The sequence below is a fragment of the Tripterygium wilfordii genome, chromosome 3, assembly GCF_013401445.1.
Source record: "Tripterygium wilfordii isolate XIE 37 chromosome 3, ASM1340144v1, whole genome shotgun sequence".
Classification (NCBI taxonomy): domain Eukaryota; kingdom Viridiplantae; phylum Streptophyta; class Magnoliopsida; order Celastrales; family Celastraceae; genus Tripterygium; species Tripterygium wilfordii.
In genome coordinates, this window is record NC_052234.1 from 10,406,767 (window position 1) to 10,432,110 (window position 25,344).

Here is a 25,344-nt window from a genome sequence, read left to right on the forward strand (position 1 = left end):
AGTCAACAGTCAATATATCTACTGACGGAGGGAGCTCTGCGGAGTGCGGAGATTCTTCGTTCCAGTTGTTGCTTGGTTTGTCCGTCAGAGTCGAGCACCTCCACCGTCGGTAAACCCGGATCCAACTTTGGGAAACTGTGCCGGTTCAAAAATGGGTATAGGGTTTGCAGTTGGAGTGTTGGGTGTTCTGCTTCTCGCTCATGCCGCTTATTCAACAATTCAATGTATTCTCCTCCTCTGCAGTTTAACCTAAAATTGCAATTAACTTTTTCTACTCATATGTAGAAGATTTGCATATGGTTCTTTGACTACAGATTAATTTGAACTTTTTGATTGGGTGTTTTGCTTGATTTATGATTTCGGTGCAGATAGGGGATTGCTAAAGATCACGGAGGAAGAATTCTCAGGGCCCCCCATTAATGTGAGGGTTTCAGTTTTTGCTTATTTGTGTATGGATTTGGTTTATTGTATTGTGGGGATGTTTTATATGGTTTTGGTGAATGCAGGTGGTGGTTGAATTGCTATTAGGGTTAGTTTTCTCTATGTGGGCAGCCCTAACTGTGCCAGGAAAGTTCCTTTCCATACACCCAGATTCGGAGGAGAATAGGTATTGATTCTTTTGATTTGTATTGAAATTTAGTTCGCCTTCACCAGGATTTGGATTAAAAATATTGTGCCTTAGTGGAAATAACTAGTGAGACTGGATTGGGTGCAGACACCCTTATTTATTTTTTATTTAAAAGGTGGCCTGAATATGGAGTATCAGCAATTGCTATAAGATATGCACACCATATTGAGTCATTTGGAAGGCTTTTCTTTAGTTGTTTAGGTTGGAATCTTTTTCCTTAATAGATCATTACCAGCTTGCTTTGCTACGGAATGAATGTTGGTCCATTGAATTGATTCTTCGCCAAAATCGAAGTTTACACCCTTCCATTATCATATAGTTGCACACAGCCGTTGTGTCTTCTTCTTCTTCTCCTTCTTCCAAACATGGGTAGGAGATATTTGGAGTTGCAATCACTGTAGTCATTCAGCATTGTCTTTAAACACACAAACTGAAATATTTGATTTCTTAATCACGACTTGCTCATTCAATGCTTCTTATTGAATATTCAATAAGATCGATAATTGCTGTTTATGTTGTTAGCTATGTTTCCTTTATGTATGAGCGTTGATTGTCTGGCAGTATATATTTGATTTGGAAACTCCAAGTGGGAGATTTGGTAGAGAAGAGGGAAGTGAAAAAGACATGAATAATAGTGATAAAGAATGATATAGATCAAAATAGGATATAGTGATAGAAGAAACTTCATGATAGTTCTTTTCTTCTCTAAACATCCTACCACCTCTTTATGTTAGCGCTGAGGAAAATGACGGAACGACTGAGAAAGGGAGACAGCTCTCACAGACCTAGCTATAATACTAAATAACTGACCCATGCTACCTATTTTGGTACAATGATTCCTACTCAATTGACATTATGCTTTCGACTTTGGTCATGAGGTGATTTACCAGTCATGCTATATGATTTTGAATCCAAATAATGGAACTGTTTCTTTGTGCTTAGGAAAAGGGCTGTTGTATATCCCATCGACAAGAGATATTGCAACTTTGTGATCCTGATGTAAGATTGCAACTTTTTGTGCACAAAAATATGGGAGAAGCTTACATTCAGCTGTTAACTAAATGTCAACATCACCTCCATCACTTTCCAAGTCATTTTACTGTGACCTGTTAAGTTTATATTTTTGTGGGCATCCATCTTTTTACATTTGTGAACAAGTGCATAATTTAATTGAAATACAAACGTTAAGAGGAATAAATGCATTTCTTTGAAGGGGCTTTTCCCCATGTATCCTGGACCATTGGAAATTGCCGACTTTCACTGTTTTCAATCTTGTTAAGTTTTGCTCGTTTTAGTCTCTTTGATGATTACTTCTTTGTTGCTTTGTTTCATGTTGCTTGCAAGTTAGATTTTGTAGAATCATATATTCATGCTAGGTGCTGTTTCTCCTAAAACATATCAGATCACTTACGTGAACTTTTGTGTGAACTTTTGTGAAACGCAGGATTGTTTCTTTGCCAGCCAACCTTGATTTCATGATTTTTAACCATCGTGGTAAAGCAGTTTTGTCAGGAGTTAACATGAAGTTGAAGCATTGAGGTTGTCTTCATCAAAGAAGATTTAGCTAAAAGGGTAGTATAATTTCCTGGTCATCTATAAGAATACTGATGAGTTACGCCATCATCAAGTTATTTTGGAAATGTTTCTCTCTATTTCTGCCTTTTATATTTTGTGGATTTAACTGTTAGCCTGTTACCACCTTTCAGTTTCATGTAATTTAAACTAGGGGGTGATCACTGTTGCTTGCAGAAGTTGTGCAAACTATATGGATAAAAATGTCAAAATATCTATTGCTGGTTATATCAAGCACACGAGGGTTCTTCCATTCATGGGTGCCATGGCGGACGACGATTTGCAAAATTTGACATATAACTGTGTTTAACCCTTTTGAAAGTTGGAGCCAGAATGCCCTTCATCTATCAAGAATCTGCTTCTATTGCTCAAATTTGTCAAAAAGACGGGGTCATGATGGAACTCTGTGAAGGATTGGAAAATTGAAAAGAAGGTAACACAGTGAACACCCAACATAAATGCAACATTTTCACTCACTAAGGTTAGGTGACATTATCAAAGAAAAGCCAAAATCTTTGTACCTTCTCCCTGCCAGGCTTAATTCAAAAACAAATGCACCGGGGAAGAACAATGTCCATAACTGGGGTTAGGCAAGCAATGAAGCTCTTACAAAAGGCTTTACAAAAGGTTTTGGTCGGGCAGAACTATCTTTCCTATTATACATTTGACACATCAATAAAAGCAGCAAAACAAGAACTTAGATTCAATCACAGTGTAGTCATCACAGCAAAAAGGCAGAAACACCATCATGAACTCTTGTAAGTTCAGCCAACACATAGAACACGGAATACAAATGCGACACAGATGCAACCAGGACAGCGCAAATCTTGGTATGCGCATTTAAGGTTTCAATTCAAATAAAAAGCAATAAGAAACATTGCCCATTACTAGGGCTATGAAAGCATCGAAGCTCTTACACAAGGCTTAATTGTACCATTTCAGATGGCTAACTGAAGGCAGCTATAGTATCAGAAGAATTTATTACTCCGGAGGTGGTGAAAAGGGCACTTTTCCCCGAAGCAACAGACACAAGAAAGTAACAAAATGCAACTAATTGCAATTATCTAAAATTCCATAAATTAACATAAGTCTGCAGATTGGCACCTAGAAATTTTGATAACTAGCTCACATCTCAACATGGTGCTTACACAAACGTATAAGCTAGTTTGTTGACAAAAGTAATTAAGCACTACATATAAGCTATCCTTCCGCTCTCTTCTCCATTTTTGTTTTTGGAACAACAAATGCAAAAGAAAGACACCAATATGGTGTCATCTGCTTTACAATCCAAAGGGGGTCACTCTATTCAATCCAAGATCAAAGTTCATCGAGCAAATTATTGTCACAAAAGCAAGTAAAAAGGTTCTTTAAGCATCGACCCTTGAAGATGCACAAGAAATACTTTAGCAAATTATATGCTTCAAAACAAAATACTTTAGCATATTATGACAGAAAATAACAGAAAAAACAAGTTAGAAAGTGACAAGAATATGCATTTCAATTAAGAAAGGCTCCCCGCCAAGCGTTGTGCTGCATGTAGAAAAATATTATGTTGGTCCAATTGTTACTGAGCAAGCTCCATTTAACACAAACAGCAAAATAGGTAATATGGCATAAATCCAGTACACTTTGGTTATTGCCACCAGGAGGCTGGGTTGCACAGTCATAACTGGTGTTCAAAATGGTATGAATACCTTAAAAGGTTACCTGAATTGGGTTAAAAATGGGTTACAAAACTTAAAATAATCCAGAATACTGACCTACTGAAATACCAATTATAGCAGAAGAGTAGCTAAAAAAAGAAAAAACAAATCATGAACAGTTTGGAGAGATTCGAAGATTTTAGATAATTGAGTTTCAATTTGACAGTTGGGCTTCTAAAACCAAGAAACTTAGGATTCATATAAATGATACAAAAGGAAAAATGACAAGATAGTAGTCTACGCACCGCACCAGGACTCCTGCAAATCACAAAATCTAAAGCAATTTTTTGTGCCAGAAACTCTTTCAAAGTTGATCCCCTTAAGGTACTAATGGTTCATGGATTTTTTTAAGTACTTCCTAGTATCAATAACAATAAATAAGAGTTTGAACCCCTAGTAAGAAACTAATCTGACAATAAGTTGACTAGGATTGACTTAAAAGATAGCATACTAAAATCATTAAATAAATAACGCGGACTGCCCAAAAAGAGTGAAAACAAGCATTAATAAATTAATTGAGCACTCTTTGATTAGTTTACATTGAGCAACTTTTTCGCTGTACGCAAAATATAATCTGTTTGCATTAGGAACATGGTGCTCTGCAACTCTAAATGATTGTTAAGCTACATGGTTAATGATATCAAGAAAGGAAGAATTGTCTATTGGATATCATTAGTTAGTTTAGCAATACAACATGAAAAACAGTGATGAAAAATTACAATTACAAAGACTGGTTCGAGGCTAGGAAAGTGTTGTAAAACCAATGATTTGCATACCTTGAACACATGTTAGATTGGGCCTACATGGTGGTCTCGCACCAGGCTCTCAAAATGCCCATGCAAGACAAACGATATATCCTCAGTAAAGTAACAGCCAGAGCCACTACTGCCTTCAAGCCAAACAGAAAAACATGTCCACCAAGCCAGCCAAACAACAAACTGATTCACAACTGAGTGAGTTCCTGTGGGTTTTCCATAGATTGTCTGAGTATATGCTCAGCTCTTCTCTTTTTTTCATCTCTCTCCTCATCCCGCCCTAACCTTGTCACCATTCTACCTCCACCCTTCTTTTGATGATACAAACTGAAGGGCTCGCCAAAAATTTTCTTGCTGGTCTTGACCTTAAAATTCACACTGGGTCGTCTTTCAGAAAGTAACTTTTTCTCAACATCTCCCTCGTCATTAATCCCATCTTTCACAGCCTCGATGGCCGGCGCAAATGCCTCTAACACAGAAAGATGACTTTGCCCCACTGCTCCATTCGCATTGTTAGCTGGAGCAAAATCATCTTTCTCCAAAAAATTAACAAACGATGAACTACTCTCCACTGTACCTGATTCCTTTCCGTCATTTTCGCTATCCTCTGAGACCGAAGTCCCCACAACATCATTACTGCTGACCAGTCTCTGCTGCAAACTCAGCAAGGCTCTCTCTGCCTTTCTCCGCTGCCTTGCTTGCTCAATCTTATCAGCACGAGGATCCGTTGCCCTCTCATTCCACATAGGCGTGTGTACATACGTGTGAGGATCAGGAAATGCTGGCAACCATGTCGGGATATGCTTACCAGGGGGTGTTTCACTCATTTGTACAAAACTAGGTATCAATCTCCTACTCCTAATTGTTGGAAACCGCGGCAGTGGCTGTGCATAAGGAATTTCATCAGATGACCACACAAACTCAGTTACTTCCTTCATGATTCCAGAACTCACAAGACAACTGCCCCCAGAAGATCCAGCAGGAAAACCTTGAGTAAATTTCAAATCCTCCAGACCCTGAATAACATCAAAAAGATTGCACTCCGTTCTACCAGCTAAATTCGCATTGAACCTCGCAGCTTTGCCTTGGTCACGGAGGTACCGGATTGTGATATCGGCAAGCGCGTCCAGTGCAGACTCCTTGAACCCCTGAAACCCAACGCTCTGACATATCTGCGCCACTGCAACCTTGGATACTGCGCGCCCAAACTCATCGGCTCCACTTCTTTGAAACTCAACAGGCGCTTCTCGTGAAATCTCCTCATCCCCATTGCTCATATTCAAAACTCGAAATAAATTTAGGGTTTTTCACAGCCCCTCCATCGTTCACCCCATGATTCTTCAACAGCCGCTAAAATTCTCCAATGAAATTACCTCACCGCACATCAACAGGCATAAATTTTTTCTTCTGGACTCTTATCCCGTTCACTACAGCCTTTCCCGGCAACACAAACGGTCAAAACCCTAGAGCTCTATAAGAAATTGAATCAAAATCTTCCAAAGAACGAAAGCAAGTGTTTGAATCGGGAGAAATAATGGATAGCTTTCCACAAAACAGTAACAAAATTTACAAAACAATTTGACCGTTGCTCAGACAAAATCAAACACGGGAATTAAAAGAGAAAAATAAAAGATAGATCAACTAGTACGGGCTCGGAGGGCGTTTGTGGGTTACTGAGGTTGTTTGTGTCAGTTAGGGCTGTGGAGGGAAAATTCAGCAATAGAAAAACCCTTGGAGGAGATTGGGATCGAGAGAGGGAACGAAGGATGCGAGTGATGAAGTAGAATCAGGCGGCTTATTATAGAGCTTCGACACTGGAAAACTCTGTCCCAGTGAAGCCTCGAGTACCGCGGGATCCATTACTCGCCAGATTATCTAAGGGACTGGGCTTCACATCACAATGGGCTTTCTAGAACTCGGACTGGATACTACAATGGGCCTGCCTTGTCCAGTGGACTCTTCACTTTGAAAAAAAAAAAAAAAAAAAAAAGGGCAGCTATGAGGGGATAAGATTAAGAGGCGTCGCATCGAGACCTGGTGGTACGCAGCGGACAACGCGACGAGAGGAAGAAGCGAGAAATGGAGAAGTACTTCGGAAACGCGTACAGAGGAGACCCAGGAGTGCCGCACGCCGACGCAGACCGTTTCGTCAACATATGGGTCGGTTCAGCTCTCTTCTGTGCCTTTACCTGGAACAGCCCTTACATGTGGCAGCTCACTAATCAATTCAAGTATTCTCTTGCAATTCCCTCTTTTTTACTTTCTGGTTTTACTCTAATGTTGTAAATTTGGCTCCTTTTCTTATGGATTAGGGTTCTTACGTTTCAGTTCAGCTTTATGTGTGCAATTTGTTTATGCATTTTTCGGTGTTTATGCTTTACTATTGTATCTGTTAAATTCATGCGATACATGTACGAATCGAGTCACCTGTATAGTTTTCACATTTTCCCAGCTATGTCTTTGAGGTCCTATGCTGCTTTAACTTAACCATTGCTTTTGGAATTTCGGAGTGATATCTGGTAGTTTACAGCTGTGGTGTAGAGTATGGATTTCATGTGTTCAAGTAATAAAACAAATGTGTAGTATTAAGATTTTTTCAAATAATTAAACCCGCCCATACCCATTCCCATTGCCTAAGCTGTTGGGATAGATTGGTTGATTAATAAGGTCTAATATGTTCAAAAAAAATTTGGATTATAAGTATGGATTTTATAGCTAGTTAACATGGTCTAGTATGGATTTAGTGTACCTAGTTAAGATGGTCGACCAAACTGTTTTTTATGAATTCCACAGTAAGTCCAACTTCACTTTACTCGATAAATTACCATACCTAACAAATCGAGCTGAAGAAGTTGAACTTCATCTGGGATTTCATTTGTAGCATGATCCCATCCTTTGCTGGGAGGGCATTGAAATTTCAAAGATGGTAGTTTTAGACGTTTTCTGACTAAAGCATTATGCTCTATCAAAGAATACTTAATGAATATGTAACAGTGGACGTGAAAGGAGTAGTTCTTTTAAAATAGTGGCAGAGATATTATTAACTCTCTCTTAATACGTGTATCTGCCTACACATTTAAGAAACATGAAACGGGTCTTATTTTCTTTGACAGACTTTTAACCTATGGGTTCTCTCTCTCCTGCTTGTATAATTGTGCTTCTGGTGGGGTGCTTACGTTTTGATGTTTTACTTCAAGCCACTATGGTTGTTGTTTTGAGTCTTTTGACCACTAGAGGCACTGCATAATTTGTACTTGTGGCGTAACTGTACTTCCTCTTACTTACGTTGGAAGCTGCGGATATGTATAAAATACTAAATCTAATAACGGATGATTTATTGAGATTGTTAATTTGTTACTTATAAGATGGAACTGAGAATAACTTAAAAGGAAAATACAAAGTGTTTGTTGGCTTAAGCATCTGTTCTGCATTGGGCTATATTAACTACAATTGCTATTAATTTTACAGATAATTAAGTTAAGAAACTCTCTCTTTTTTCTATGAAATGATGCTTGTGCACTTAGTTTTCCCGTTATGTAGGAACAATTTTTTCTTACTTGTTCAAATCCTTCAATTTGTAGCTGGCACGACAGAGCTTTTCTGTTTGAGCAGTATCACTGGAAGAAAGCAATGGCGAAAAACCAGCCATACAAATTCCAGGTGATGACGAGTGCTTATGATTGTTTATTTGTATGCTCCTTACCATCTTCTTGAATGGAACATCTGTGTTCACATGATCTCTTACTGTTCTTTGCAGTGGAATAAGATGGACAAGGAGATCCGAGACTCGTACTATTTCAACGGGCCTGTCTTCTTTCCTTAAGCTATCTTTCTATCGTGGGCATAGTTTGAGAAAACTTCTCTGAACAATGTGTTCGTTAGCTAAGCAAAACATGCCCCCTCCCCCTGTTTTTCCACCTTTACTACTTCTTGTTGGTGGATTTACGATAAGTATCTTTAATTATTAGCTGGATTCATGTTTGTTACTAATAACGTGGTGTCTTCTATCTTTTTTCGTGTGCATTTCTGTCTGTACATGTGAAATTGATTGAAAAATGTGCAACAGAGAAATTTGGCTGATAGAACTGTTTTCAAAACTTTTAACAGTTTTGGTCAATTGGCTGCTAGTTTGCTATGTTTTGTGCAAAATTTCTGGACATGTTTGAAGTGAGTTGTGAAGCAAGGGGTCGCTTGAACCTGGTCCATGAGCCATTTACAATGTTTTGGGCAAATTTTCTAGACTTGTTTTCAGAACTCTACGCAGCAGAAGATTGAGATCAAATTTGTCAAATACAGAGGGGCTTCTAAAGACATTATGTGATTTGGTATTTGTGGGTAAGAGCTACTTTTTTTCTTGAAATCTTGCCTTAACGCAAAAGAAAACCCTTGTTGGCAAAATAATCGAGATGTGGTTCGGTTGATAATCAGATGATTGGATAAGATGTGTACAAGATTCGATTTCAATTACAAATATATTTTTCTGCTGTATTTCGAAAAAGAAAAAACTCCAAGTTAATATGTCACACTTGCCTACCAAAACAACAAGCAGAAAGTACGTTAAATCAGGCTCTTTATGGGCCGACCTCGAACTTGTATTCTCTGAATGGGTAGAATATGGGCTTTGGGATCGCCCATTTTCTGGGTCCCTTAACGCGGAAATCCGTTATCCTATCCAACTAAACTCACCGTCACTTGAATGGCGTTTCTCCATCTCCCCTATTCATCTCTTGCTCTAGGAACAACCTCTTGTGGTGCTTATAAAGTACCCATCACCGCCTCGTCTCATCTTTCCCTGAAAAATTCCCCAGGAAATAATTCCAGTTACTGCAACAACTGGGTATCCCAATTTAGATCAAAATCGGTGAATTTTATTACTTCTGGGGCGCTAGCTCTTGGTTTATCTCTCACAGGCAAGTTCTCCTTTTTTCGCAATTTATTCTTAATTTGTGGTTTAGGCAATGCCGTCTGACTGACATGGATGAATATGTACTGGTGTAGCTGAATTTGTTGATACTTTTTTCTTTCATATTCTCAAATGGGTTAAACTTAATTTGTGATATGACGCATTGATTGTTTATTCTATGTTATTTTATTTGTTATGCACAACTACAACAATGCTCCCAGTTTAACATTCTCAGTGTTCAAGTTTTCTTTTGCACCATATAGGAAGGTTAAAGTAAGTAATAGAACTGAAATTTGTAGGAGTTGGATTTGCGGAGGCAAAACTTGGGGTTAACAAGCCAGAACTGCTTCCCAAAGAGTTCACTCCAGTCATTGATGTGGCAGGGTTCCTCTCTGATGGCCAGGTATAACTCAGTCACGGTTTATGATTAGGTCTAATGAGCTTAGTATCAGTCCGTCTTTCCTTTGTTATGCTGTTTTAAATGTAGCTATGGTATACACAATTTCTAGATGAATCCTATTTTGGTTGATCATTGTTAACATGGATATAGTCTATTTATTCGATGGTTACAAGAGTACAGCAGTTGGCTTGTCAAGTATCAATATAAGCTAAATTTTAAGCTCAATTATGAAGTAAATATTTTATTGCTGTAAGAATTTTGTCTTTTGATCTGCATTTAGTCTTTTTTTGGGGACATCATCATCACCATGGAGTCTCCTAGACACCTGTCATGTATCTTAGCAACGCACTTGTGACCGTAATTGGGGTAGTCTTCTTTTAGGGTAAATAGAAATAACTCAATTATTTATTTATTTTTTTGATATATAACTCAGTTGATTGTTACAATGATAAATACTATGGCTTAACCATGGAGGGGATCTTTTCAGCCAGGAGTGCTGTCAATTAAAACATACATTTTTGCAAATTTTCTTCCCGCTAATTGTGTTTAAGGTTCAGTATATTGAAATTATGTTTTATGGGAACCAAAACAGCTACAACATTTGTGTGCATCTTGCAAATGTGATGCTAGGTATCTTTTCTTCTTTTTCCAGTGACTTCTGTTCTCTCTCGTTGATGTTTTAACTAAAAGATAACTAGCTCTGCTCAATCAAGTGAATCTTTGGTTTCAATTAACTCGATCTTGTAGTCTGGTTGGGCAAAGTTTTTCTTTTTCTTGGCTCCTACGTATAATATTTCAAGATTGAAAATCGTTAGTTTCTCATGTATTCCTGACATTACTTCTCAATTGATGGGTGTCTTGCTGCAAAGTCCGCACGTTTCGCAGATATCTTGTATATAGTTTATGCATACATCACAAGACCTTGATGAGGAGTCCTGAACTATGTCATCGAGAAGCAAGACTGGCTTTTACACCTCATCTTTTGTAGCATAAGAACTCCCTCATTTACTGACAGAAAACTTCTAAGCTAATATGGAAGCTACATACACAATGTTTCTCTTCTGGTTTTTCAGATGCATGTGCGAGTAACGGTCCACTTTCAAATAATGGGCTCGTAGGATGGAAAAAAAAAATCTTAATTGCTAATGTCTAAAGATGAATTTTCAGGAAAAGAGACTTGCCCAGGAGATATCCAATATAGAGAATGATACTGGATTTAAGCTAAGAGTTTTGGCCCAGAATTATCCTGAAACGCCAGGTATGATTTATATTTTGTTCTTGCTTCCCACAAATTGTTTTGTTGATCAATCAATAATTCTTTGTGGGTTAATGTCCATTGTTCAAGAGAGTAGCATTCATTGTTAAAAGCCAACTGATTATCGTTTTCCAAATGCAGGGTTAGCAATCAAAGATTTTTGGCAAGTGGATGATAGAACCATTGTATTCGTTGCTGATCCTAGCTTCGGTAAGGGATTGGACATATCATACCGTTTTATACACACCAGATATAGTTGATTCATATCCATGGACTTCTTTGAACAGGCAATATACTAAATTTTAATGTGGGAGCTTCGGTAGATCTTGACATCCCACGAAGCTTTTGGAGCCGTTTGGCTGGGAAGTACGGAAATATTTTTTACTGGAAAGAGAAGGTAAAGATCGCATGTTTTTGTAGATAATCATGTCTTGTGTATAAGTTTGTTCAGTATACTCCATAACTTAATGGGAATGGATTTTCGTATTATTCGTGGGTAAACAGGGAGAAGATGCATCTATCGAAGCTGCTGTAATGGCAATATCCAATTGCTTGAAAGAACCCGTTGGCTCGAATAATTGCTCTGAGATAAAGTAATTCTACAGGAGTTTACAGACAATGTTTTCTTCATTTATACTCTCTCACATTGTTGTAAATATTGCTGAGTTCTTGTTGCAAGACTTTCAAGTTAGGATTGTGGTTCAAGGTGTATTCTTCATGATTCTGTAATTGATTATAGTCTTACATATGTTCAACTGATGTTTTACTGAATTAAGATTGATTGACTGGTAGATAAAAATTCTGTGTGGGTTTATTCATTCGTGGACCATTCTTTCTGTATTGGAAGAGCAGTATAATTTCACACTGGAAAGTAGAAACTAGAAACTACTGCGAGTATTGTATTGTATTGGCCAAAAATTGTCCTTATGTATATCTAAACCAAGAGGCCCATTGAAGCCCGATCGACCAAGAGTCAACCAATAGGTCCATTGAAACCCGGTCTAAATACAGCCCATGAGAGCCAAAGCTCAGCAAGCCTTTCTATTACATAGAGGCTCAAAGCCCACGGTTAGGAAGCTCCCTCAAGGATCCTTGGGCCCAATCAAAGGTTAAGGCCCATCCGTACAATCGGCATGAGCAAGTCACGTGATCTGGGACACTATAAATACATGAGGACCCCTCCTCATTAACTCTCTCAACTACTTGATACATCTCTCTCCGTCTCTCTTTAAAACCATTTCACTGCTCTCACTATAAATTATCCTCAACGTCAACTGACTTGACCTTTGGAACTTCTCTGACGGACACCACACCGGTGTCAAAGCTTCACGTTCGACCTCTAATATAATCTTGTAGGTTGTTGAAGGTCTCGATCGATTTTATAAGTAGATTGTAGACTTTTGGGTGTACAAATACAAAACAGGTTGTGCTTGTAAACTAGTTGGCATGGCATCTTTTCACAACCAAACATGAGAACGTAGTTTTATTTTTTTTACCAATATGAACAAAATGCTCTACTTACAGACTTACAGTAGCATATTGTCACTAAAGTGTAAAACCTAAACTAATTTTAAATGCGTAAAATTAGTACACATGTGAGAATTCATCATGAAACAAAACCGTAAATGTGTAAAAAGTGAAGGCAAATATTTAAGAACGTTGCTCTAAAATTTGAACTTTCACATTGTGGAGGAGTAGAAAGTCTGAGAACCGTTAGACGAACTAGCAATTTTGGCTGAAAATGTAGACCAATTTATTTATTAATGTTTGATTTTTGTGATATGTGTGAAAATATGTATATATATTTATTTAAAAAATATGAAAATCCAGAGGCACGGCCCCCCATGAGCCCACCGTATCAATGAATGAATCAATGGCGTGCAAATTCAAACTCCAACACAAAACTCATGTATACATGACGTGGACTAGGACCCACGAAGTAATTTTCAAGTCTGGTGGTTGGCCATTGGCCAAGGCTAATTCATTACCCACCACCATCACCATTGCTCCCCTAAAACCAAACCCTTTTCAAACTCATAAACAAAAAACACCATTCATCATGCATGCATGCTTCATGACCATCATCACCCATAACATGCATGACCATACATCATGATACATGTCCGGTCCTGAGACTCATGACTAATTGACTATTATGTATACGCGTGGGGCACCATTATGTGAGAGTCATAGTCAGAGCTGAGTCAGACGGTGGGGTCCTCATTGATGATGACTCACCTTCCTCCCTCTTAACTTTTTGTATATATACATGCTGACAAATCCCATTCTGTCTTAAACATGATTATCTTTAGTTTTGTAATTAGTGTTATTGACAAATGGATCAAGGTTTGTATCATGCCATTCTGGCTGCCTATATATCTACCTAGTCTTCTTCATTAATCTTGAAGCTCTAGAACAATAATTTTGTCATTATTTGATGACCATGGTACCTAACATTTTAGGTGGTTAATTACTATTTATTACTATATAATATTGTCTTGGTGTTAGCAAGTGGACTATATATTCTTACTGCCACGTGAGCATTACTAAAATTCAAAACCTTTACACGTAAAAAGTAAAATAATGACTCATCACGAATTGACAGAATAACAGATGTAATCTGAATCTTCAATTTAAGTCCTAATTAACTATGTATGAATTAAATAATATTTCTTATTTAATTGTATTATTTTTTATGATTATTATATGTTTATGATTTTATTCCCCCATAAAACAATAATTATAAACAAAATCATGGGCAGCCCTAGACGTCCGTCATCCAGGGTCCCATATTTTAAATTAAGAATGCCCCTTTTTCGAGTTCACCGATGGCTCCCGAAATCTCATATACGCCACTAAACAAAATTGATTCATTTTACATTCAAGCAATATACGTTTTTGAATTTTCCCAAATATGTTGCTAAATGCATGAAATGCTTATGATATTAAGTAAATAATTAATAAAGATAAAAGTCTTATTAAAGTTTCGACAAGGGAAGGAACTAATTAATTAGCTAGTGTATAATACCAATTTATACACTAGCGTACACAAAGAGAAATCGTGTATAATACCAATTTATGTGTTCCATATTCTTCCTTTTTTTCTTTGTCGTCTGGGTTGATTTCTCTCCAAATTTGTTTTGGTGCTTTATGATCACTTCAAAAATTAAGTTAACTGGTTTTTAAAATCAATAAATTGGTAACCGAGAATGATGTGGTATAAATTTATCTTTCGGACATCCAATATGAATCTACACGTGGGCCGTCAAGCCCGCATGCATAAAAGTTTATCACACCTAACGAGAAGGTAAATTTAACCAAAGCCTAGCGCGCCGCAAGGATATTGCTTTCCGTTGGAATCGAACTTAGGATTTTCGTGTCCATACAGTTTGGTTTAAGAGAGATTCATCATTAGGTCATCACCCAAGTGGTTTTAAAATCAACAGGTACTGAAAGCGCCATTGTAACTATATTTATAAGCTTAATTGACAAATCATTAATTATGAATGATGAAATAAACTGTGACAGATTCTTAATTGGTATATTCTATTAGGGGGTTCTTTTAGGGTAAGGGGAATATTCTATTAGGTTGACTGTTAGGTAAGGTAGCATAGAGGCCCATTACTAAAAAAATATAGAAAATTTATGGCCCATAATATACATGTATGTTGTCATCAGTGATAATTAATTACTAATTTATATATAAAACCCCCCAAATAAACCTGTGGCTGAGTTTTGTTAGGTGGCGTTGAAACAACACTAATTTTGCGAGTCACTTATCTGTGTACGTATATATACATTTATTAACCAGTAGGTTCTAGTGATTGTCGGTTAGATGAAATATCGATGGAGAGTGCATGCAGGATGTCATCATCATTTGCAGCAAAAGAATGCATAACAAGTATTAATGTAATATGTTTTGTCGGTGTAATCAGGTCTTTATATGTAATCCATTTTTATAGCGGCTTGAGTGTTTATGAATCTCAAATTCTTTGACCTAAGTTTATTGGGTAAATGAATACAATTCCATCCGTGTCCTGCGATTATACTGTTCTTCAAACCAAACCAAGTGTGAACAAATGCACGCGATAAAGTTGTGAGAATATTCTTGGTTTTCATTGGTTAATTTTCTCATTAATAAAGCTGTGAGTTAACAAAAAAAAAAAAAAAGAAAGTAAAATGAATCTCTTCTCTCTCTGTTTTTTCTTTTTGAAAATTGTGGAGGATAAAAATTATCTTGCCCTTGTGGATATAAAAAAAATTTACTTGGACTTTGAGAGCAACTTCACTTCATTTTATATATGTACATATATAAACCAGATTGAGTAGGAACTGGAACATGGAGCAGAATTATTTGCCGCATACGATGTTTTGATTTTAAAGTCTTAGTAAATTATTGAGAAGCTAATCACCATGAGAATGACATATATATATATATATTTTTGTACCAATTAAAGACCATGATTATGATGTGTGACAAGGATGGATATATATATATATATAGTGAAAAAATGAATGCATGATGATGCATGCAAATAGGTGTATATATATAGTAAACATTTGTCTGTTTCGAAACAAATTTTAGGTCTAAACACAGACGTAACCCCTGGCGTCACAATGCACTTTCCATAGCGTGTGTTGATCTTCTTTCAGATCATGCGTACCTATCAATCCAAATTTGCATTGACTCTAGACCTTTTCTTTCTTTTCCTTTTTTCAATTCACGTTTTTGTGATTGTCTGAGAAAAGGCCGCCAGCCTACTTTTGAACACTTTTTTTTTTTATAGAGACAAGAAACACCAATTACAAACCACACCATGTCAGACCAAAATAATGATCTGGGGAATCGAACCCACTATACAATCAATATTGCAACTCTGGAAGTCGGTGACTGGGAATGCTACCTGAAAGTCTCAAGGTAGCGGCCCATTTGGCGAAGACATCCGCCCAAATATTTTGATGTCTGCTAACCTTTGAAACAGACCAGCTCTTAAGCTTGTCTAGCTGATTGCGAGTCCCCTCTATTAGATTTTCAATAGCCCAAAGAGAAACCAAATCCGGTTGAGCAACCGCATTAACAACAATCAAAGCATCCCCTTCGAATTGCACCTCCTGCAACCTGAGATCTAGACACCGTTGGACACCCAATCTCAAGGCCAAAGCCTCACCAACAGCTGGATCTACCCGGACAGCACAAGAAACTGAAGCAAAAATGATATCCCCACCTGAAGACCGAGCAATGGCAACTGAAGCAGTGAGGTTGTGACCCATAGCTGTATCAAAATTTACCTTGATCCAATTCAAAGGAGGTGGAACCCAATTTGGATGAATAATATTTTGAACGTAGCGAGAAATCCTCCAAGCTTGGCAATGTTGATTATGAACATGCTGAATTTGAGCTACCAACAGGTTAATTGATCTCACTGGAGTCCCATGAAGAACATCATTTCTATACCTCAAAGTATGGTCAAAAGTCACCAAAGCCAACAATTGAAAAGCTTGACAATCCTCTCTAGAAATACCAATCAGATGGGGATTAATCAACACCTTGACCCAATCCGCCCTTCCTCCATGAACCAAGGTAGGCACATTCGTGATCCATCTAGAATTGCTCCACACCAAGAGAGAAATCGAGCATCCAAACATGAGGTGATCCAAAGTTTCCCTTTCAAAATTACAAATAGGACAAAGCTGTTGTTCCTCTGGAATATACAAAATACCCGACAATCGAGCCCTAGTAGGCAGAATTTTCCACAATAACAGATGAAATCTAGCATGAACCTTCATCTTCCATAGTTGCTTCCAATAGATATCAGAAGGCGACTCCAAATTCATTGGAATAGTGGCATTTGCATTTAACATATGATGTGCCACTTTTACTGAATATACTCCAGTATCATTAATATGCCAAATCCACCTATCCTCACCCAAGCTTTCTAATAAATGAATTTGAATAATATTATCAGCTGTTTCTTGCATGAATAGCCTCTGAATCAATGGAATATTCCATCTTCTAGGATTAAAAAGCATTAAAGAGTCCACTGTGGAATCATCTCTCATAATGGAACTATTTTGTCGGGCAATTGGTTTATAACCAATCTGGGAAGGAATCCATGGGTCATGCCAAATCTTAGTACTTGTACCAGACTTGATGAGTCTACATAAACCCACCTCTAGCACTGGCCTAGCCTGCATTAGACCCTTCCAAACCCAAGAATCTGAGCCAATAGTTTGAGCTGCCATGAGATCACCCCCTCTAGGATTCACATATTTGCAGAGTAACTAAGTTTTGCACATTGAATTTCCTCCATTTAGCATCCGCCAACTAAACATAGCAAGCATTGAGTTATTCATATGAATACTTCTTCTAAATCCCAACCCTCCTTGGGATTTAGGAGTACACAGAGAGTTCCACTTCTTCAAGTAGAGATGCCTTGTTCCATAGTCCCAACCCCACCAAAAGTCCCTCATAATAGCAGCAAGTGAGTTACAAGTATGTTGAGGAAAACGAAATACCGACATACTATAGGAAGAAAGCGAAGAGAGAACTGACTTAATAAGCATACCCCGGTAAGTCTGAGAAAGAACTTTAGCTTTCCACCCAGAGAGCCGCTGAAGCATCTTGTTCTTTACACCCTCAAACCACCATCTCCTGTTTGAAAAATCAGTGATCGGCAATCCCAAATATACAGCTCTTGGCGGAGAAATTTGGAAGCTTAAAATGCCATTAATATTTTGTTGTACCCTCTCAGGGGCATTCCTGCTAAAGAACAAAGCAGATTTTCCAGAATGAATTTTCTAACCTGACCATAAACAATACTTGTTAAGACATCTTTGAATAGCGCAAGTTTCAGTCGTATTTGCCCTAGAAAAAATGATCGAATCATCCGCATAAAATAAATGAGAAACAGGACAACTCAACCTATTAATCTGAACACCATGAATGCAACCCGCTGCTTCCTCTTTGAACAATAATCTGGTCAAAATCTCGGAACCCATAATAAAAAGAAGGGACTTTTGGAGGCCGGTACACTAGATTATACTTAATTGTAAAAAAGTGCAATCACTAAAACATCCTTTTAAAAAAGTACACTGGGGATCATCTTTTACCAAAATAACCTCAATTTTGATTTTCTCCACGAATTGTGATACAATAGTGATACTTTTAAATAGAAGATCCAATTTAGTGTTCAATTTATATTTTTGGCTCATAAAATGATGATATAAATGTTAGAATGTAAATTTGATAGCATTACATGTCTTTCTGGTTCAATTATGTCATTTTAGTGGATTTTTGATGTTCGTGATACTATAGTGATACATCTCTACAGCTGTAAATGTTTTTCCAAAACGAGCAAGAGATGTACAAACCAAGAAAAGAAAACCAAGAAAGGAAAAGTAATTAGGAAGAAGAAGTATGCTTATTGGTTCAATTGTATCATTTTAATGAATTTTTTGTGTTCGTGATACTATAGTGGTACATCTCTGCACTTGTAAATGTTTTTTCAAAACGAACAAGAGAGGTAACCAAGAAAAGAAAATCAAGAAAGGAAAAGTAGTTAGGAAAATGAAGTATGCATACTAGTTTCATCATTTTAGTGGTTTTTTGGTGTTGGTGATACTATAGTGATACTATAGCGATACATCTCTACAAAAAACGAACCAGAGTCCAGATCTGCAAAAAAACAAAGCACAACCCAGATTGAACAACGAAGCATAGTCCAGATCTGTCAAAAACGAAGCAGAGCAACTCGACGCAGTCCAGATTGAGCAACGACGAAGAAGGAGATGAAGAGAGGAGAAAATCGGCCAAAAACGGAGAAGAAGACAACGAAGAACCAGATCGAGAACCAGAAGAAGAAGAAGAAGAAGAAGAAGAAGAAGGAGAGAAAGAAGGAGATAACTTTTAGTAGAGAAGAATGAGAGAAAGAGAGGACACACTAGAGTTGGATAGTTGGAGGGAGAAGAAGAAGAAGACCAAATTACCCTTAAATTGCACTTTTTTACAATTTTAAAAATGTCCATGACCTTTTTACAATTAAGTTGTCTAAAGTGCTCTTACTGCCAATGGTCCGTAAAAAGAAACGGAGATAAATGGTCACCTTGCCTTAAACCACGACCTGCTTTAAACCACCCTACAGGACCCCCATTGAGAATGAAGGAAAATGAAGTAGTGGATAAACATTGAAACACCAACTGCACATTTTTTTCTGAGAATCCCATTCGACGCATAATTGTGATTAAAAAATGTCATTTCATACGATCATAAGCCTTGGACATATCTAGCTTCATAGCCATCAAGCTTCCATTCCCCCTTTCCTGTTTCATCGTATGAAAAAGCTCATGCGCAAGCACCATGTTCTCTTGAATGATCCTCCCTGGCAAGAAACCCGCTTGATTTGGGCTGATAAAATTACTGAGAATTACCTTCACACGATCCGCCAAAATTTTTGAGATGACACGATACATAACATTACACAAGCTTATAGGGCGCAATTGACCAATTCGAGATGCGCTTGCCACCTTTGGAACTAAAACAATGTTCGTATGGTTTAGTTGACTAAGCATAAATCCACGGTGAAAAAAATTCTGCACAGTGGCAACAACATTTTTTCTCACAACAACATCTTTTACTTTTGAACACTTGGAAGAAAAGTAAAAACAACCAATACTTTTAAGAAATTAAAGGATGCTCCCAATGCTAGCTCTAGTATGAATTTAATTTAAGGATTCGGGATTTTCTTATAAATTGTGTGCTCATAATAGGGTCATATATATATATATAAGACTGCCTGCACAAGGATAAGGTTCGATAATGATCATTATTGTATTTGCATGAGTTGTCTTCCTCACTCTCAATGTGAAAAGGATCGTACTTGTATATAATATGTCTTGATGAACAATATGACTATATATATATATATATATAGAAAAAGAGACTTGCACGCTTGTAGGATTAGAAATAAAAGCAGTTATTATTATTATTATTATTTTCTTTATTATTGATTGAGAGCTAGACTTGAGATAAGGGTCCGATTGAGTATGCCAGCCAAGGATTTTTTTTTTTTGAGCCAAGGATTTCTTTTAATACTCTATGCTGAGTTTTTGTTTTCTTCCTTTTCTACGTAGTTTAATTAGAAAATTGAATAATTTAAACATGGCGAATGGAAGATCACAAACCACGTTTGTCCAGTAAAAATTCACAAAAAATATATTTGTGAGTTTGTCTCTCGAGAGAATTGAATCTACGAACTATAGAATAGCATGCTACATGCATCACTAACTAACAAGTCCTTATTCAATCAGGCTAGTACATTGAGAGCATAAATTTTTTAAAAATTTAATATTTTGTTTGTCAACTCAACCACCACTAAATTGTTTGAAAACAGCCACTATTAAAATAAAATAGTTGCAAAAAAAAAAAAGACTATGGTACTTGCGTGACAAGGCAAGCCAAGAAAGCAAAGAATTTAGACGCATTCTACCTCTCTCTCTGTGTTTTGACCTGTAAAACATGGAGCTCTTTGATCACGTGGTCTTATCTTCAACTTTAATTTAATTTCAATTATTATAGAGAAATCAAATGAGATATCTCTTTCTTTTTTCTTTTTCTTTTTTAACGAAGAGTAGGATTCGAATCCTGATCACTAAGATTATACACATCATCTTCATCACTCCAACTAATGGTTATGATGTAAATCGAATGAGTTATCTGGGTAAATTAGTTGAATTTAATTTAATCTCGATTATCGTGTTATATTCACTATATGGCTCAAAAAGCCTAAAAGCTTATATCTGTATAGTATAAATCATTCATTTTGTGATGAAAAATCAGCCATTCAATAGTCAAATGGCTGCCACGAAAAGTCACGACTCTTTGTGTTAAAACGGCCGTGTGGATTAATTAAAGTTTCCTCCCCGTCCCCATACCATTGACTTTAGCTAAACCATTTGAGGTTAACCTCCTGTATTACCCTGAAAAAGTCAAACGAGAATTCTCTACTCTTTTATTTTTATTTTTATTTTTTTCGCTTTCCTTTATTTATTATTATTAATTTATTATGATATTATCTCTCCTTTTTAAAAAATAAAAAAAAAAAAAAAAAAAACCTTAGGAGTCCAAGAAAGTGCCAAAAACTTAAACCGGCCCTCGGCCTTGGGTTTTGGTTGATCGCTGGACCACAGTGAGAAGGACGCCCCACCTTTTTCTCAATTTTCAGTGATATATAGACCGCGACATTTTCTTAAAATTCTTAAATCAATGGTGTATCAAACAAAAAATACATGTAATCAAATACGTATTTTAACTAAAAAAATTTCTGATACATACAATTTAAACATATATACTTATATAGTGGTTGTCATTTGTCAATGGCCTAACTTTATTTGTACTGTCAATACGTGTAATCCAACGTACTACATTGCCAAATCTGTACTATTATTCTTGCCCCCCAGACAGCCCAACTAACCAAAACCATCCACCCCAAAATAATTAACCAACCATGTAACTAATACTACACTCACTTCATTAATAATTGATCAACAAATTAGCAACTGCACCACCACCTCCTGGACAAGTGTGCACACATCATCCTCCATTTGTAACCAACCGTCAGATAATGATATTCATAATTTGATATTAATTAAACTAAACCCGGCCAATACACAAAATCTTTTAAATGATTATCTTAGTTATTAATAAACTGATTCAAAGAACAACAAACAAAACAAAACAACCAATACAACAACCAAACTGGCTCCCCCGCCGACCGATGGGCCGGCCAAGTCCATTACTCTAGCACTAAACGATAATTCTATCAACTCTTTTTAACTTTTTGTCCACATTTAGATTGTGTATTTTGCCGTTCCCTCTCTAATTATACTTCATTATTTACATATTTAGTCCTCTAAATTCTCCATCGTCGATTTCTATCACATGATGGAACAGGCATTTGGGTTCTCGTCGCTGAACATCTGTGGAGGTTGCGCGTAGTAGTCGATCACAGGCACATATCCTTGCGGCATATTATACCCTTGGTGCTCGTAAACGTGGCTTTGAGGAGGAACATAGCCCTGTGCTGCATACCCCTGGTGATAACTATCGATTACGTAGTTCTGACCGTACGAGGTTTGTCCATCAAACCAGTACGACGGACCTGGTTGCGGGTAACCGAAATACTCCATCTTGCTCACTTCCACTTTAGCAGCACCACCTTCCTTTTTCCCCTCGTCTCCACCCTTTTCGTTATCCTTCTTGTCGCCGCCGGCAACTTCTTTACCCTTCTTATCTCCGCCGGCAGCTTCTTTATCTTTCTTCTCTGGAGCAACGTCTTCCTTTTTGGCAGGAACCACCTCGACGGGCCGTTTGAGCTTCTCCTTGAGATACGGCACTAGGTCCTTCACATCCATCGTGCCCTTAACCGTCACTAGATCCTTGGGAACATCTATGGATACGCTATCAACTCCTGTTGATTAAACAGCCACGTCAGAATGTCGTAATTCAAAATTATATTTACTAATCTGCCACCGACTATTGCGTTAAATTTTAAACTATAAAAACGGATATATTTATTCGGAGCAGTTGCATTCTATTTTTAATCAAGAAATTAATTAGCATTAAACAGTAGTTTATTAATTGCTAACCTTTGCTCTTCAATATTATCTTCTTGATCTTCTTGATGCAACCATCACAATGCAACCTGATCTTCAAAACGACAGTGCTCTGTACATCAAAAGGCAGTTCAACTCGGTTAGTAAAAACGAAAACAATTTAAAAATTAAATTTGATTGATTACGTTAATTAATCGCATTTAACCAACCAAAGACTTCGATATTAACAACACATTAATGACAAACTACGTTTCACCATGTGACCAGCATGCGCCGAAGGACAATGCGCACTATAGCATAGACAAGGAAGAACTGCTATCGTACCTCTTTGGGAGCCTTCTCCTCTTCGGACTTTTTCTCCTCTGGTTTCTTTACCGATTTGTCGGCCGGCTTTTCTTTAGGATTTTCTTTCTGGCCCCCACCGCCGGCGGCGGCGTCTTTTTTCGGCTGAGGAGAGATTATCTCAACCTTTTTCTTTGTCTTTTCTTCAAGTCTCTCTTTGATTTTGGTAGGGTCCACCTTCCCCGTCACAGTCAGTTTGTTGGCTGCAGAGTCTGCCTTCACATCTTCCACACCTACAACAACGAAGGAAGAAGAATAGTTGTATCAGCCACGGTTGGATTCTAAATTACGCCAAGTTTTCAAATTGCGTAACACAAAACCCGTTGATCGCCAATCTTATCCTAAAGACCGCTAATCCCGGTAAGTCTCAACAAAATTTCAACCAATTCAGTTTTTCAAAAAAATTAATTCACTGCTCTGATCATTCACAGACAACCATAGCACAGGGAAACTCGTTGATTATCAATGGATTAATGAATAATTGTTACCATCCATGTGTTTGACTGCTCTTTTGATTTTCATAGCACATCCTTCGCAATGCATATCGATTTTCAAAACGACCTTGCCGTCGTCCTTCTTCTCAGCGGGAGCGGCGGCCGCGGGCTTCTTCTCGCCTTCATTCTTCTGCAGAAGTAACCAAACAAACGCGTTATGCGAAAATCAAGCGATTGCAAAACCTAAGCGAAACAATTAATAGAAACTTAATTCGAATTAAGAACGAAAGGGGAATTTGAAAATTGATCGCCATATGAGTAACTAACCTCGCCCATTAGTGTTTGTCTGGGTTAGCTAAGCTAGGTTTCCACAAGTACAATTTGATCTTTCTGCGACTGCTGGTGTTTGCTTGAAGGGAGGAATTGGAGGCAGAGAGACGGGAATATATAGGAATACTCTCTGTCTGTTTGGGGATGTATGTATGTATGTGTGTATTTGAACGAATGGTGATGTTGATGATGGATGGATGGTGGATGATTAAGTTATGTAATTGATGAGGTCAGCAGGCGTGTACTAGAACATTGCCGCCAGGTTGGACTAAATGGTGGAGGAGAAACGAGGGCGCTGATGACTTGTCATCAGTTTTGACTTGACCCCGACTGGTATTACTTAAATTACTATTCTATCCTCTTCAACATTCTTTTAAGACCTGCTGCTTAGGGTAATTCAGTAATTTCAGATCTCGTAAATGTTGATCTGCCAGATTCTGTAACTGTGTTCGTGTAATTTCTTTGGTTTTCCTTTTTTTTTTTAATTAATTAATCTTCCATTAACAGGCAAGACCCATTAATTTTTATTTTTTTTCTACCTAGGTATGATTATTTTCTTTGTTTGTTTCTTCTTTGGTGGGTTTGGAATTCCAAAGTCAGGTATCATAGAATTCCATTCTTGACCTTGACCAGTTATTGTTAGGGTTTGCTAATTTGGCATTACATACTTGTTTTAATTTAGCTAATTTGAATTTAACGTCAAATTCAATACTCAGTATACATACATACAGTCAGTAGCGTCCAAATACGGTTCTGAAATTAATCGGTTATGGTAATTTGGCTTTTCTTACTCGTTTATATTTGGGTAATTTGAATTCCAAAATTTTTTTAAAAAGAAAAGACACATTCATGATTCATGAATGTGACCAGATAAATTCCTGAAATTAATTTGTTAGAAGTACACTGACTGACGTTATGTTTGGCAAGAGTACTTGCCGGACATGGAGTATGAAATGCTCCTCAACCTTCCTATTATTAATTGCCAAGCATAAGTGTCACTGTAGTTTCCTAGTAGTTTTAATAACAAACATTTAATCTGGTTGTCCACACAATGTATTGAATTTAATAAAAAACAAACAAGACATGCAACCACTTCTATTGCAGGAACCCTCATCCTATGCTAAGAATACCTTGAACCTGTAGAATTTCCTGTTTCAAATGGGTCTAACAGAAGTAACTTCTGTGTATCTTTGATTTATGCCATTTTTTTAAACACAAGAACAATATTGTTGTGGCATTTGCTCCTCTATGGTGCTTCGGTTAATTTGAGAAGCTTTTGCTAAAACCAAATTTAAACAACTTAGGATTCCTTCACTATCGGCCCAATTTCAATGTCAGGGTTTGTCCTGTTACAATTTTGGCTTGTGATTAACAATTGGTTTATTAGCTAGCTTTGTTTGGGAGCATATATG

The 25,344-nt window shown here is 37.3% G+C and overlaps 5 protein-coding genes across 5 annotated transcripts; 3 read left to right on the forward strand and 2 right to left on the reverse strand.

Annotated features, from left to right (window-relative positions):
• The first annotated feature begins 29 nt into the window (after positions 1 to 29).
• LOC119989609 (membrane magnesium transporter) lies at positions 30 to 2,428 on the forward strand. The gene is made up of 4 exons (XM_038835245.1): positions 30 to 224; positions 369 to 421; positions 507 to 607; positions 2,073 to 2,428. The coding sequence occupies exons 1-4, from the start codon at positions 152 to 154 to the stop codon at positions 2,164 to 2,166; spliced, it is 321 nt and encodes a 106-aa protein (XP_038691173.1). The 5' UTR covers positions 30 to 151; the 3' UTR covers positions 2,167 to 2,428.
• Positions 2,429 to 4,394: 1,966 nt separating this feature from the next.
• Positions 4,395 to 6,501, reverse strand: LOC119992029 (transcription initiation factor TFIID subunit 8). Its single transcript, XM_038838622.1, has one exon. The coding sequence runs from the start codon at positions 5,933 to 5,935 to the stop codon at positions 4,847 to 4,849; it is 1,089 nt and encodes a 362-aa protein (XP_038694550.1). The 5' UTR covers positions 5,936 to 6,501; the 3' UTR covers positions 4,395 to 4,846.
• Positions 6,502 to 6,676: 175 nt separating this feature from the next.
• Positions 6,677 to 8,757, forward strand: LOC119992043. The gene is made up of 3 exons (XM_038838649.1): positions 6,677 to 6,889; positions 8,240 to 8,318; positions 8,416 to 8,757. Exons 1-3 carry the CDS (start codon positions 6,738 to 6,740, stop codon positions 8,479 to 8,481), a joined length of 297 nt encoding a protein of 98 aa, XP_038694577.1. The 5' UTR covers positions 6,677 to 6,737; the 3' UTR covers positions 8,482 to 8,757.
• A 487-nt stretch (positions 8,758 to 9,244) lies between these two features.
• LOC119992036 (thylakoid lumenal 15.0 kDa protein 2, chloroplastic) lies at positions 9,245 to 12,034 on the forward strand. The gene is made up of 6 exons (XM_038838635.1): positions 9,245 to 9,568; positions 9,861 to 9,964; positions 11,129 to 11,219; positions 11,358 to 11,426; positions 11,504 to 11,613; positions 11,721 to 12,034. The coding sequence occupies exons 1-6, from the start codon at positions 9,355 to 9,357 to the stop codon at positions 11,811 to 11,813; spliced, it is 681 nt and encodes a 226-aa protein (XP_038694563.1). The 5' UTR covers positions 9,245 to 9,354; the 3' UTR covers positions 11,814 to 12,034.
• Positions 12,035 to 21,878: 9,844 nt separating this feature from the next.
• On the reverse strand, positions 21,879 to 24,091 carry LOC119984478 (heavy metal-associated isoprenylated plant protein 5). The gene is made up of 5 exons (XM_038828458.1): positions 23,930 to 24,091; positions 23,657 to 23,792; positions 23,151 to 23,401; positions 22,860 to 22,938; positions 21,879 to 22,681 (listed from the first exon to the last, which is right to left on the reverse strand). The coding sequence occupies exons 1-5, from the start codon at positions 23,936 to 23,938 to the stop codon at positions 22,149 to 22,151; spliced, it is 1,008 nt and encodes a 335-aa protein (XP_038684386.1). The 5' UTR covers positions 23,939 to 24,091; the 3' UTR covers positions 21,879 to 22,148.
• Positions 24,092 to 25,344: the final 1,253 nt, after the last annotated feature.